The 15,565-nt window shown below is 45.5% G+C and overlaps 1 protein-coding gene across 16 annotated transcripts in view; it reads left to right on the top strand.

Moving 5' to 3' along the window:
• Positions 1–15,315, top strand: part of RASAL2 (RAS protein activator like 2) — a 178,100-nt gene extending 162,785 nt beyond the window's left edge. For 11 of the 16 annotated variants that reach the window (XM_083845870.1, XM_083845880.1, XM_083845868.1 and 8 more), the window contains 5 exons: positions 3,054–3,188; positions 4,525–4,727; positions 5,209–5,296; positions 7,992–8,022; positions 10,061–15,315. In XM_083845870.1, coding sequence (XP_083701996.1) covers positions 3,054–3,188; positions 4,525–4,727; positions 5,209–5,296; positions 7,992–8,022; positions 10,061–10,203 — 600 coding nt within the window. In that variant the 3' untranslated portion in view covers positions 10,204–15,315. The remainder of the gene's footprint in view (positions 1–3,053; positions 3,189–4,524; positions 4,728–5,208; positions 5,297–7,991; positions 8,023–10,060) is intronic. The other 5 variants (XM_083845881.1, XM_083845879.1, XM_083845869.1 and 2 more) reach the window with 1 other exon arrangement.
• Positions 15,316–15,565: the final 250 nt, after the last annotated feature.

Raw genomic sequence — 15,565 nt, 5'->3', positions numbered from 1 at the left:
CTGCGGCTTTCCACAAGACCGAGGAAGGATGCTGCTCTGCACAGAGGCATGAGTGAGGGCTTCAGCAGCAAAAAGTTGCAGCCCCTGAGGCTGCGCCATGCTGCCCGTGCAGCTCCATCTGCAAGAAGCAGGAGGTTGTGATGCTCCTCGCTGGAGTAGCCCTGCTGGCAAGGGTGCTGCTGGAGATGTGGTTACGCAGGGGAAGGATTTGGCTTATAAGGCAAAGCTGGCAGAAGAACTTACTTGCCAGCATAAGGTCCTGCTCTGCTGAAGGCTTTCCAGGTATCCTTGTAGCTTTCTTGGCAAACCCTCCTGAACATTACAGTCTAAACGAGATGGTGCCTAGGAACCCAGGAGCAATCAGGGCTTCAAAACTACTTTGATACCTGGCGTTCATTACAGCACAAGGAGATCAGAAGCACTGAATCACAAAGCAAAGGCTGTTATGCCAAGTTAATAATACCAAAAATGTAATTGCATGTTATTTGAAGTGCGTGTGTTTGCGTCCTCCTTTTGAGCATGTGTTTTGCATTTGGGCATGGAAGGGTTGATAGGTAAAGCATATTGGATTACAGCTAAACCTAGTGCAGAGATGGTAGGAGTTTTGGATGCAGGTAACAAGGCAGCCTCCTTTGCTGCTTTCAGGGCCCCTGCGTGCATCTGGATTGGCTGATCTGCTGTGGTTTGTGGTACGGCCCTGTGTCCTAGCCGAAAGCGCCGGGGAGCTGGGGCCTTTCCTCAGGGCTTGTTAGAGGGAAGGGCCTGGACAGATACACGGAGAGGCTTTGCCTTGGGGGTGTCAGGATGAGGAAGGAGCAGGAAGAACATACAGGTGTCGTCCCCAGCCTTCACGCATACACCTTGCATGGGTGGCTTCTGCCCTCTGTATTTACAAGAAACACTCCGTCCCCTGCTTGACGCCTCCCTCTCGGTCTGTTCGTCCTTCCACTGCTGACTACGCAGCTGCCCAAGTAAATCAGGTACCTGGGGAGACTGGCTCAAAGGCACTCTCCTCCCCCTCTCTTGTATGCAGCGTGCGTCTCCTTATTTTTCCACTCTCCTTCCCATGCTAATTGTTTTCACTGGCTTCATTAGAGTGCTTGCTCCCACTGTAGAGAAATCAATTTGTTCTTTCCTTCCCCACACCCTTGAGAATGTCTTGAGTTGTGCCAAATTGAGTGGCCAAAATTTTTTTTTTGAAGCAAATTCCATTGCGTCCTTTTAATTGCAAATCGTGTTGTGGAATTCTGCTTTTATTTTAAAAAAAAGAAAGCGGGAGAGAGAAGTTGGGCATGTTCTTTCTAGGCATGCTTTGTGGGCGTTATAATTATTAGACTCTGTTCTCCACAAGTCCCATTTGTTTCTGAATGCAGAGTGAGGCCCTTTGTTCGCTGGGAGAGGTCAGCTTTTGCCTTCCATTTCCATTTAGTAGGTAGGTGGGAACAGAAATGTCAGTGTGTTCCTCTGGAAGGGAGGCAAAGAGGGGAATTAATACATGTTCCTAGCAGGCGTTTCTTTTTTCTTCTCTATTAGAGTAAATCATAAACCTTTGGCATCCTAAGTACTTGCCATCCTCTTGGTCTTCGTGAGCTTTCTGAGCGTGGCTGCTGAAAGCACTCGGTGCTGCAGCTCAAAGGTGGTTTGGGGAGGTTCGCTGGGGCCCAGCGGTCTGTTGCAGGGCAATTCCCAGCGCCGAAGTCCTTGCCTCGGAGGAGAGCCTGTCGGTGGCAGAGCCCCGCACCGTTTGGGGCGTCCCTTCCCACAGCTGCCGAGAGAAGTCTCACCGAAGGAGCCTGGCCGAGCTGTCACACTGCAGCTGAAAGGGGCTGTTAGCCTTGCTGCCGTGGAGCCTTCCCTCCCAGGCTAAAGCCTCTGCCTAAAACCATGCGTTTTTCCCCAATTCCTCCTCCTTTCCTTTGTGTTCATATCTCCTTGCTAAGGCCCTTCCCAGAGCTGGAGGCCTCAGGGCAGGGGAGCCGCTGCAGCTGCTGCAGGACGTGCAAAAGCACCCCAAATGGAGGATGACAGCATCCCTCACCGACTCCTCTTCAGAAGCAGTTACTCCCTGATGAAGAGCCCCTCCCTGAGGCTTTGACTTTCAAAATCACTGCCACAGAGCACCTTTCACTTGCCTACAGTGCTGACACGAAGCAGTCTGCTGAAGAGCTGCCTGAGTGCAAAGCAAAGCCATGGATGAGGAAAACATTGATCTTTTGCATTTCTTGAAAACTTTCGGACAGCGTTGCTCTTTCAGGAGTTGTTATGCTAATTTCTGTGCTTATAAACTTGTCTTTGTCCATGAGAACTGCTTGGAATTTGTACCAAGACATGTTTCCCCCAGCCGGGTGGAGAGTTTCGGGTTTCTCTTCTCGGCTTCCTTTTCGGATTCCCTTAAGGAGGATAGCCTCTCATTGTGTTTTACAGTTCTCCTGGTAAGCACTGCTGGCCCTGATTTCCTTTCACAGCCTTGACTGGGTGCATATGCTACAATAAACCATGGAAATGTGATAGGCATTATGGTGATAACATTACACCTCTTGGCACTTCTTAAGTACTTCTCTGTTGTCTCCTATCCAAGCCATGCAGCCTCCTGCTCCATGGCAAATTCCTGTCTGCAGCCTGGCTGAGAAAGCTGCTCTCGAGCTCCCCAGCCCCCCAGCACAACCGAGGTGTCTCACCTGAACCGGCTGCACGCAAAGCTTCGTTGCTCTGTTCTCTGAGGGAGAAACCTCAGGTTGAGGAAGCCTTACTGAAAGTCTGGCAAAGGGGGAAGGTGGATGTGAATGGGATTTGGAAACAGCTTTTTTTTTCCAGAGAGATGTTCACTTAGACAAAGAGGGAAAAAAAAATCTCAAGTGCAGTGATTTTAGAGGGACTCACGTAAATGCTGTGTACCTAAAGTCAAGGGAGGATGAAGCCTCTCTGCAAGAAAGGTTTGGGGGGGCTTTGGAGACCAACAGTTCCATGGGAATTTTTCTCCTCCAAATGAATTATTTCAGAGCTGATTTGTGTGTAATTTCATTGAAAAATGCTTATAAATGTCTCTGTTCCAGGTTCAGTCGCCTGTGGACTCTGCCACAATGTCACCAGTGGAGAGGACAGCTGCGTGGGTTCTCAACAACGGGCAGTATGAAGAAGTCGAGGAGGATGCAGAGCAGAATCCAGATGAAGTCAAGCATGCTGAGAAGGTAGATTTTATTCTGTATACAGCAGACTCGAGGGCTGCTGGCCAGTCCTGTCCATCCCATGGCTGGGTTCAGAACGGCCTCCAGGTGCTGCTGTGCCAGAGTCGTGCTTTCAAACACAGGTTGCATTGGCACAGCTTCCTGCTGTACATGCTGTCACGTGTAGCTGGAGCACAGCGTGCCATACTGTAGATTGACACACTTACAGGCTGTAGCATGTCAGGTGGATGCAAACTGACATAGCTGAGGGCTTAGAGACAACAGGCTGATGTTTGGCATTTACGTGCATCGTGAGTCACACTGCCTAAGCGTATGAGATCCTCCTCAAGTCATTATTTTTTACGATGACATTATAGCTATGTTATACTGCTGTTTTTTTAATGCTTGCGTTTTTTTTAGTCATGATGAAACTCCATTAAAAAAAAATCACAGTTGTTAAACCCAACTGAGTGTGGTTTAGGATATGCTAAGTGATTGCGCATGGCTCTATAAGTGCAATTCAGTCTTCATCAGTAGTTGCGTTCAGATTTTATCTTGGGCTTCACCTGAGGCATATGCCAGTCATCGAGATGGTGCAGTGTTTCTGGACTACACAGAAATGTCCCTGATCATCTGAGAGATGACTTTTAAAAACATATTTATTTTCAAGATTTTGGAAAATTAGAATTTTTCCAAATACAGTCACATGTATATGCTGCTGCGGTGATGAGATTTAGTAAGAGGTTTGGTATTTTGAGAGGGAAGGGAAAGAGAGGAGGAGAACCTGTGGTGGACAAGAAACGGGAACATAGGATTTAGGAAAGGTGAATGAACCCAAAATGAAGTGGAAGGTGTTGTGTTCCACTATTGCAAAAACGATTGTCTGTGGAGACAGTAAGTGGAGAACAAATCCTCAGCCAACTAAACGTGCAGTGAATGATGTCCCAGCTGAAGGCGGTGGTTTCATGGCATGGTCCTGAAGAATGAGTCATTTGGGTGCTGTAGTGGTGCTGTAGTGGCTCCTTTTCCATGTTTGGTCACCCCAGGATGTTTCTACTGTTAGCAGCTTTTGTCTGTGAGCTCCTCGAGTCTGGAATAACTGCAGATGTTGCCAGCCAGGACTGAGGAGCCATGTCAGAGCCATCAGAGTGCTTAGACTGTGCTACAGAATGACATCTCACAGTGTGGGAACAGCCTAATGCTCAGTGAGAGCTCTACATAGTCCTTTGTCACAGCGACTTGATTGTCATTTCCTTTACTTCTGTTAATGTATTTTAATGAAAGAAGTGTTGCCTCTAAACATCAGAAAATTATAATGACGTGATCTGTTCCTTCTTTCCTTCTTCCTTCCCACCTGCAGTATGAACAAGAGATAGCGAAGCTGAAGGAGCGCCTGAAGGTGTCGAGTCGCCGGCTGGAGGAGTATGAGCGGCGACTCCTAGTGCAAGAGCAGCAAATGCAGAAGCTGCTGATGGAGTACAAGTCCAGGCTGGAAGACAGTGAGGAGAGACTGCGCAGGCAACAGGAGGAGAAGGACAGCCAGATGAAAAGTATTATCAGCAGGTAAGGCCTCTGAAAGTTTGGCACTGTTAGGACAAGAAGCATGTGCTGTCTTTGACACTGAAGAAGGTAGTTGTGTGAGCGTCTCGACGTCTGGAATGACATCATCCTTCCTTGGAAAAAGGAAAAACTGAGATACAGGTGTGGAAACTCACCTCAGATTGCCAACAGAGTGGAGGAAAAGAATTAGGAATTTTTGACTCTGGTCTTTGCTGTACTTACAGCTGGTCTCTTTGCTTTGTTTGGAATCTGTTCTTCAGGCAGTATGCTCCAGAGCAGTTGCATTTTTGGCAATGTCCATTTTGAGAATAATAATGTTAGCCAATTGGGAGTGTCAGATGGAGAAATAAGCCTTTCAGAGTGCAGCAGAATTCTTCTGCAGAGCCAGGACAAGCAGAGAAGTCAAATCCAGCAAGGCAGAGAACCTTCAACACTCTGGAGTAGTACTGACCTGTCCTAATTTGTACCTCTTTTTGTGCACCAGACTCATGGCAGTTGAAGAGGAGCTGAAGAAGGATCACGCAGAGATGCAAGCTGTCATCGATGCAAAGCAGAAAATTATTGATGCACAGGTAAGGAGCCTTAGGATCTCCAAGAACCAAGTGTTCTGTGCATAGAACCCATTATGTTCTCCTATCCTCCTGCCCCAGCGTTGTTATCTAGCTCCCAAGCCAGTATTGGCCCGTGGTGTTGCACATGTGACTTACTGCCTTCTAGGAGAGAATTGGGTTTTTAATTAATAAAGACTGTGCTGTCTAACGCCAGGCTTTGAGAAGGCCTGGCAGCAGATCACGGGACTGACTGCTTCTCCAAAACCTCTTCTACTTCATGAGATCCCAGGGGGGCAAATCAATAGTGGTGCTTTGTGTAGACATTGTTCCAAGTGTGGGCCTGGGAACTCTGGAAAAGCTGTGCTTCATACCAGCATAGTTTAATTGCCATGTGCATGCATCTCAGCTATGCGAGCTAAAAGCACGGCTTTGAACGTTCCAGTCAAGAAAAGAGAATGCTTGCAGTGGAGCATTGCCCAGTGTAACCTCGTACGTGGCATTTCACCCCATCTGACTGTCCACGTCAGTCTTGGAGAAATGCCCCCTTCGCCACAAACCCGCGGTGCTTGTCTCAGTCAACACAAGTTAGCTTGGGGAAGTGGGACCCAGTGGGCAATGCATGTGGGTGTATTGTGTGGGATCATTTCAGCTTTTCTTCTGTGTCTGTGCTGATCCCAGAGAGCAAAGCTTGTACAGCAGAACCAGAGACTGGTTTGGTGTCTGCCTGCCACATCACGTTTGGGATATTTGCAGTTGGAGGACATCTTTCCTGCTTCTGGGCTTTTCAATAGTTCCAACCGTAAATGTTAGTAAGAGATAATCTTTTAGATTACCAGTTTCAGGAATGACCCCAGTTGTTTCAGAAAGTTCTTTCCCTTTATGTACAGTGGGGGAAATAAAAGCCTCAGCTGAATATTGTTAAAGATGCTACCGGTGTCTTTTGAACATAGGCGTAAGTGAGCACAGAAGGGCATCCCCTGGCCATTTTTTCCTGCTGAATGGACAGCAGTAATAGAAACGTTTGAGCTTGCATGGAACTGCAGGGAAAATACAATGTGGAAAAAAAAATATTTTTAAAGGCCTGGAGATGTTAGAAGCATATTTTTTAGCAGATTTCTTTTTGATAATCTGAAAAGTTCTACATTTTGTCTGCTGCCCCTGCTCATTTTCCGACAGTCCTTTCTTCAGAAATGATGAGGGATGGATTTTTAGATCCATACTATCTAATCTGAATAAGTCACTTGCGTAGAATAGCACTGCACTTCTGTTATCTGAGCTCATAGAATACAAAGAAAATCCTACTGGAATTAGACCACATATATTTCCTAGCTATTGTGCAAGATGTTGTACACAAAGACGCTGGTGTAATTGCCCTTCCTAAGATGCACTCCACATGAAATCCTTTCTGTGAGGACTTGCACTCAAAATGTAAAGGGGAGAGTGCAGTGCAGGAGAGTGAACAGGAATGTAGCTGGTCACTTCATTTTTTAATCACAGCGGGGGAACGGTACAGCACACTCCAGTCTGATCAGGCAGTATGACAGGTGGAAGCTGGAGTAGAAATTGAACGTGTTAGGCCACTTTTTGGAGAACCCACAGCCAGGACACCTCGTTGTTAGAACTGATGGACGGCAGCTCATCCGAACAGCCACCTCTTTTTTCCAGGAGGCGATGCCTTTTTCATCCGCCTCAAGAAGGTGAAAGGGACACTGAGCAAACACATGAAAATTTATTTTGGAGGGGAGGATTTGCGAGATTGTGACTTGAATAAGAAACTTGCCCTTCCCTTTGTTCTATCTCTGTGCCAGCGGGCTCTCAGCCTTGGTCACAGACCAGCAAGCCGGAGGGTGGCCCAGCCAGGTCTGTCAGCGTCACCAGCTGGCGGAAGGGACAGCTGCTGACTTCTGAAGGCTTCAAACCCTCTGGGCTGGAGAGGTGTGCCCCTTGATCCCACTTAATCAAATCATGCTTAATTTATCGCTTGCAGTGAAAATCGTTGCAAAGACTGTAGCAAAACTGTAGCATTAATGATTCCTCTTATAATCTGATGCTTTTTTTCTTCTGAAGTGCTGTTAGTTTCTTGAGCAAGTGAGGTCGTCAGCAAACCTTGACTGCTTCACTCTCAACCAGCTCACGGGGAGGGCTGAAAGGTAGTTATTGGCCCTTTCATGGGTACCTGCACGGAAGAGGAAACCAGTGAGATTCAGAACAGACGCCAGAGGAGCCCTAGTGTTTTCTGAGTTATGTAGCAATCCCTCGAAGTCACACTTGAAAGATTTTTTTCTTAGTCTGTGATTCATTTAGCAAGGGAATATAGCAGTGGCTGGATAAGAAAAGGTCTTTATGGAGTGGAGTTGGAACCTGGCTTATCACACCTGTTTGAGAGGAGTGCCTGCTAGGAAACAGCAGTAACCCAGGCTGCTTCTGCTTAGTTACATCACCACGAGATGCTTTTCAGCATTTGCTCTTTAGCCTTGTGTCCAGGTGCAGCATCCAACGCTACACCAATGCACAGCCTTGTCCTCAGGATACGCGCCATTGGCACTGGCTCTGGGCAGTGCCCGGTGTGCGCAGCGGTGCCGGAGGCTGCCTCCGAGCTGCCTCTGAGCGTCCCCGGCCAAGCAGGGGAGGTCTGGCAGAGCTCTCTCCTTGGAGCTGCAAAGAGTATTAGCCCAGCTGCTATTGCAAGTGACATCTCCGCTGTGTTAAATTACAGGTCATAAATGGGGATGAGATAATTCAAACAGGCAAGTAAACCCAATCAGTTCTCTAGCTGAGCAGCACCCAGTCCTGGCCCAGAGCACTGCCCTCCTACCCATTCCAGCTCCTGCCACTCCCTGTGCCCAGTTCCCCTGTGGTAGATGTGTTGGGCAGATGGTATTTTCCTCTGAGTGAGAAGATGCCTCTAATTGCTGAGCTCATGCTTTTTAAGATGTACTTTCCAGGTGTAGATTCCCAGCTGTTGTGCAGGCTGGTATAGCGAGCACTCATCGGTGCCCGAACGTAACCAGCCTTTCATTTTTAACTCACTGTAAAGATAGATTATTTAGAAAAACAAATAATTTTGAAATACGTATTCCAGGTAAAATTTAGCCCGAGGAGGAGGAGCTTTAACTTGCTGAAGAACACATTTCTGCTAAGGCAGTTTTTTTTTTTTTTGTGGGATTTATTTCACATTTCACTTATCCCCCCCCATTTATTTGAGGGAAAAGGCTAAGGCCTTCAGCTCCTCCCTTGTCGATTCTCCGTGCTCATGTTGACTGGATCAGGGAAGGTGCTAGGGCAGGCCGTAGCCTGCCTCGCTGTTTGTTGACTTCTGCCTCCTCCTCCGTTTGCTCTGCTACGCAGAGCTTGGTCTCTCCAGGGCTGCAGCACAAGCAGTACTTAAATTCTGCTTTGTTTTTGCACCCTCATATTTACCCCTGTGGGGAAGCCCACTGAGAAAAGCCAGCATTACTTGATTACAGCTGATGTGCTGGGATCAAAACCTCAAGGGGCTGGTGCAGCACTTCTGTCTCCTCAGCAGTTTGCCTGAACTGTCCCTTAATGTTTGTGCCTTCTGTACATCGTTTTTCTTCCCTTTTGTTTCTCAATGGGCTGGACTGGGAAGAAGAGTTCCTGCATGCAGCTTTTTCCAGTCGAGTAATCAGTTGTTTTTCCTTCACAGAGAAAAAAAAGCCAATCAGCTGGCAGCACGAAGGGTGTATTTACCTGCTGCCATCTCTGCTGCCACTGTGTGTGCATTTTTTTTAAAGGGAAGACAAAAATTGCCATTTCTAATTGTGCCACCAACTCTTCAGCTTGACCCTCCAGCACTTGAGTCCCAGTGCAGATGGTCTGTTAGTAGGCTGGGTTGTGTTGGCGGATTTTCAATTTTATTTATTTTTAAAAAAATTCAGTGTATATCCTTTAGCTTTCTGACTACTTTTGCTAAAAGTGGAGGCTGGAAGTATCAAAATGTGGGAACCCAGGATTCGGCAGAGCCCGGGAGCCCCTCTGAGCTGGAATGGGTCTAGGAGCAGTGTGTTCAGTGTTTGTTCTTTGTGTTCTGTCGATGGCATCTCCCCTCCACCCACACTGCCCTCTTTCTCCTTCACCTCAAGTAACCCCTTAGTTTTAGCTTTTGGCTGCTTCTTTATGTTGCTATTGCACCCTCACCCCTGCTGGTGACTGCAGGCTGCCATTATTTGCTTTTTTTATTATTATTTTTTAATTTCGGATGTACCATGAGTTTATTCTGAGCACATTTCCATCCAAAATAGAGAGACAATGGCCATTAGATACCACCTGCACTTTTCTCTGCCAGATGAAACCTCCACCACTTTTATTTTCTGCTGCCTGTTTCTGTTTTTCTAACGTATTAAAAAGAAATATTGGCTATTGTTATTAACGCCAACACCCGTGCCCCCCTCTTCCCCCTTCCATGGCAAAATATCCCATTCCCATCTGCCTCAGTCGGAGGCTGTCTGGATAAAGCCACTGTGACTGCACCAGTTCACCAGCGTAACTTTGACTCACCCTCACCTTCCATCATGCAAAAAGGCCAGGAGGGCTGGATGGGCACGTGGAAAGCCTGCGGTGCACAGGGCCACGTTACCCCAAGAAAACAGAAAGAGGCAGACATCCCATCGTACCAGAGAATGTTAGCAACGCTGCCTCTGCCTAGAAACCATCCGAAGATACTGTCACAGCCCTGGGGCCTGGAAAATCCCCATAAAGCAAGCTTGTGGGGCAAAGGTGTTTTGTTTGTGAAGGAGCTCTGACTTTGTGGGGTGTTTGTTGCAGGAGAAGCGGATCGTGTCCCTGGACTCTGCCAACACGCGGCTGATGAGTGCCCTGACGCAAGTGAAGGAGCGCTACAGCATGCAAGTCCGCAATGGCATCTCCCCCACCAACCCCACCAAGCTTTCCATCACGGAGAATGGTGAATTCAAAAACAGCAGCTGCTAACTGGGCAGATGCTGCCGGCCATCTCCCCAGGAGAAGGGCAAGAGGGAGCAGACTCGAGAAACTCCCCAAATAGCCCCCTTCCCCTTACAGGTTTACATAATGCTGCTAATAAAGAGGAAAAGAGAAAGAACTCTGAACGGTGGGCTTTAATTCCCCACGCAAGGCCAGGAGAATCGGGCTCCCGAGAACAAGTCCTTCCATATCACTGTGTAAATAGCTGGAGCTCTTGGGTCATGTACAGAAAATGCCGATGTAATATACCAAAAGGAAGTGAATACTGTAGATTTTTTTAATTATTGCTATTTTTATTATTTTTTTTCTCTTGTTGAAAGCACTGCAGTCCTTGGAGGGGGAAGAGGGGAGTGTGAGTGCATGTGTGTTGTGGGTGAGAGAGAGCTGAGCAGTGGGTTACATTAGATAGCAGCTGTATATATCAGGCTGACCGATACAAGTACATGAGTGGAGTGAAATAGTAGTGAAATGAACTCTGTAAGAAAACTCATCTGCTGGTTTTATTCCCCTCTTCTCTAGCTGTTCTGTAACTGAATGCCAACTCAATAGCAAACATTTTAGCAAGGAAGTTGACTCTTGCCGGATCCTGTACCTACCTTGGGTAGGATTCCAGCAAAAAAAAAAAAGTCAGTCTTTCCAAACAAGGTAAAAACTTGGAGCAGCGAGCTTGTTTCCTTGCATTTGCACACAGTCAGGCTCCCCAACAAAAAGACAGAGGGAATCTGCAGTTTTCAAGGTAGGATTCTGTCTTTTTTTACCCCAGTTCTAATGCAGTTTATATTTTCTGTTTTGAGAATTTACAAACCTGTAAATACCTTTTTTTTTTTTATTATTTTTAATTTCTATCCAATCCTCACTTTATGCACCATGCAGCGGCATCCTGAATTCATCCTCTGCACTCCATCAGGAACAATCAGGTTAATGCTCTGAGGAAAGAGCTAACCAAAGGGTGCCGATGCCCAGCAAAGTAGACTTCTGTATGCAAAATTTCAATTTTCCTAGCAGATTTCTTTATTTTAACTCTATTTTGTTCAATTTCACTATTTCAGCCACTAGCTTAACCTGTCGAGTTCCAATGAAAGATGCTTTCTGCACATTTTTGTTAAAAGATCTTCCATTTCCACTGAAATTTGCCTTTCTCTGGATACTTTTAAGGGTGATTTTTTTTTTTTTAAGTTTTGTACACACCATCTTTTCTTAAGGAGTTTTGACTGAACTTTCACCTGTGATTACTTTCAGTTGCATTTCACAGAAGCATATTTACAGGCTGTATGTCAGTGCAATTACAAAGTGCCCTTTTCATGGAAGATAGTGACATCGACAAATAGTAAAAGATTAACAATAAATTGCACAGTATTGCCAATTCTCATGATTTTATCAAATGTTCCAATATTTAGTTCGAGGTTCTTTTAAAGTCCCAGATACTAGAGGCAAGTAGTAGTGTGCCACTCTTGGCTTTCACTTGTTGGTATACATCTCTAGCCCCTAAACTCTGAAAGGAAATATAAGTTTTGCAACAGCAATTCAAGTTTTAATTTTCAGGAATATACTAATAACAGTGAATGTGATTCACTGTTCAGACAAGTTTTGGAAATCGGAAATGTTGACGTCAAAAACGGGACAAAACCTCCAAAGGATGCCTTGAGGTGGGATATGTTTGGCAAAAACAGTTCAGGCTTCAACTAGGAACAAGTTAATGAGATGAATATGGGGGTACCTGCCTGAAATTGTGCAGCCTGTGGTAGGGACAAGGTCAGAGCTGATGTCTCATTATCCTTTCTGGCCTTCATTTATGAATCTCTAAAATTGTGCTACATTAAAAATGTAGCAATTTCTAATCCAATTCCATGACCGCTTGAAACGGACCCATGTTGCCTTGAACATGAACAATTGGCAATACTGAGGACCCAAGTTCAGTGTCTGTTGTCAAGTTTGTTTGTTGTTTGCAAATGAATTGATCTTGCCTCTGTGGGCAAATTTCAGTTCGTGACAGAGCACACTACGTTAACTGTTATACCTTGATTATTGTGAGTTCAGATGCTTTGGTTAAACATCGTCACACAAGTATGTTACGTTACTAACTATGCATAAATACAGAGACCACATCTCCTGCACTGTAGGATGGATGGGGAAAATGTGTATGGATCTCTCTTAACAAGGCTGGTGTTTGCATCTAGAGGAGACTTGTCTGCAGTGAGTTGGGATTTATCTTTAGTGCTTGGTTCTTTCAGATCAAAGCCTCTCTCTGGCTGCTCAAATGTGACTTGGTGCTACAGGCCAAGCAGCATCCTGCTCTGCTTCTTGGCGTGTCGTAGCCAAGTCAGCACTGTCTTTGACGCCCCCGGGGTGGTGCACTGCATTTGCTCAGTAGTGATTTCTTCTCAATACTTTCCAAATCGTCTTCCAGCTCTGGGTAACTGCTGACCTCTGTTTTCTTCCTCAAAGTGTGCCTTTCAGTTTCTCCTTTCCTTCCTCCTTCATGCTTCACAGCCGTAGGCACTCTTGGTGTGTAATAAGCAGACTTGTGAGTAGCTCTCTCTTTTATAAGAAACCTTTGCGACCCCCCTTTTAGCTGAGCATTTTTGTGTGATTTGCATCTCCCCTTTGCTATGTTCTTAACTACACAGCTGCATCTTGGGCAATTTGTTCCCTGAAGTAGCCTTCACAGATGGCCGCGTGTATTGGTCATTAAGTACACAGGGCAAATAGTATGAGTGTTCTGCGACTGAGACATGACAGCGAGCAGTCCTAGGAACAGAATGACTAGAACAAGGCAGATACAGGTATGTCATGCTGGCAGCATTAGTGTAACGTTAATTTGGGAAACACATTTCACCAGAGCTCCCCAGCTTCCTGGTAGTCCGTCAGAGACCACTGGCTGCGCTGTGTGGCTCAACGCTGAAGCCTACAAGGAGTCCCCTTTGGTTTCTGCAGAGAAATGCAACAGGGCAACATTTCACTGCAGATTTTTTTAGAGGGAAATTTAACCAAGGTTCATATGTTTTAGTGAGCTCTTCAGGGCTGTATCATTCTGAGTGATGTACCTACTCCTATGTATTTCTTAAGCATTTAGACTGGGAAAAGTTGCTGTTCTGAAAGAGTCTGACCAATTGGTATCATCCTCACAGCTAGTTGGTAGGCCAGTTGTTTCTCTTTTATTTCAATTTCTACCCTCAAAATATACTCCTCTATCTCCTTGTGCAGAAGAGAAGCTGCCTGTTGACCCAAAAGGAGGTGAAGATTGCAGACTCAAAATGCTGCAAGACTAAAATTGATTAGTTGCAGTACAAAACATTATGCTCCTGAGTTCAGCAGGCAGCTGTCTCTCCTAGTTTGTCACCAAGCAGCCTTCTAGAGAAATTTTAAGCTGCTTCAAGCCGACAATATGTGAAAATGCCAGCTTCTATTCTGTCCAGTCTGATAAAATTCAAGTGGTGCTAAGCCACGTGGCAGCCAAAAGGTCTGTCTGTTTTCAAACAAGAACCCTAAGTGGGCCTGATCTCGTCTGTATTAAGACTAATGCCAGTGGGTTTCTGCAGCAATGAAAGAAAATAGTGGAAAAAATTGGATGATAAGCGTTATAGACCTTAGGTTTTGGTTCATGCATTCAGCAAAAGCATCTGGCTGCGCTAATGCTATTGCAAGCAACTGCTGCTATCATTTAGAAACAGCTGAAGTAGTGCAGGAAACAGATTAATAACCTGTCAGAGTAATACTCGTATATTCCTAAGTCCGCAACAGAAATGTTGTCCCTTCCTGGCATCTCAGCTCTTGCTGGCCACGTTACTCAGTGCTGTTCCAGGATGACTCTCCCCAGACCGCAAAGCCTCCCGGCCTTCCAGGTTCTCCATAAAAGCTCGGGGCTGGTGTGTCGGGGCAGGGAAGCAGCGGCGTTTTGTAGCACTGTGGCCTTTTGCCACGTTGTGTGTGGTGTCTGCAGAGTGCTGCGGGATAGGTAACTGAGGAAGCCCCGTCTTGAATGGTATCCCGTAAATGCCCCTCCTTGCAGCTCAAGGAATTCACATCTTTTTTTTAAGGGGAATAGGCACATTTCACATCCAGGAAGTACCAACTATTACATCCCTGGTGTGTTGGAAATGCTACGTGTAAAAGCACAGATTCATACAGCTACACATTTTGCAACATTGCTCCCCAGGGGAATAACTCTAAGCAGGGGATCCAGAAGAGCATGGAAAGAAAGGGATGTGTATGTTTTCTAGTTAGAGAATTTGAGCTGTATCCAGTAATAAATTCTGTATCCATCTAATAAATCATCAAAGAAATGGATTTTATTTTATGTTCTTGCAATCGCTTTGGTTTGTCTTTTTTACATCATATATTAATTTCATGTTTTAATGCTTGCTTTAACCCACCAGCTTTTAACTTCATCTGAAAACTCAGTGATTGAAGTCAATCAATTTTACAGCAGCACCTGCGGAGTGTGCCAGCAATATTTATCTGCTGAGGTCACCATGTATGTGTGAATCCTGTTTGTGTTCTGCGAAAATGTCTATGTCATTTCTGGAGAACAATCCCTGTCCGAGTTGAACCATTAAATGTAAATAATAATAAAATCTGTGATTAGCATGGTCAGCCACGGGTATCCAGCCGAGTGTGACAGAGCAAAAAGGGTTAAATTTAGGCCAATGCTTTTAGGTATTTCCTTCCCCACAGTAAGTTAACTCCCATGAGAAAGAGCATGTCATTACAGATCATGCCTGCCAGGAATCCTACCTGTAAAAATAGATTTTCTGTCTCAAGGGCCTTAATAAGGGTGTTACTACACAGAACTGTTTTGCAATGATAGCTCTAAATAATTTATTTTTTATTTCAACAAAGTACACCTTAAAAAGTAATAAACTTGTTTTTCAAGCCGTATTTTTATGCTAGTAGCACTGGACTGTTTGGTCTCTGAGATCCATTTCTGCATTTCATTGCCTGGGTTTGTTCTAAAGAAGATTTATTTTTGTTCTGTGAATAATTTTTGAAGGTTCTTGTAATATGTACAGATATAGATACATTTGAGGTCTTTTATTGATATTCCTACAAAGAATACAAATAAACTTTAACTTTAAACAGTTTGGACTCAGTAAACCTACCTGATTTAAAATTCTCTTCTTTCTGCTCTCAGGTTGTTCTTGTGTTTTGTGTAACTTAAGAGGGAGGAGGGAAACGTGGTGTAACTTAAAGTTTTGGGACAGACTGCATTTGACACCTGGAGCTCTCGGAGGGGGTCCGTGGCTGAATAATTCCTTTCTCCTGTTTCCGTGGATGTTCTGATGGGGTGGCCAGTCCTGAGCGCTGCCTCCCCGCGCCGGCAACCTCTCG

The sequence above is a fragment of the Anser anser genome (assembly GCF_964211835.1).
Source record: "Anser anser genome assembly, chromosome: 8".
Classification (NCBI taxonomy): Eukaryota; Metazoa; Chordata; class Aves; order Anseriformes; family Anatidae; genus Anser; species Anser anser.
The sequence above is the reverse complement of the archived record's forward strand: the minus strand, read 5'-3'. Positions and strand labels throughout refer to the sequence as shown.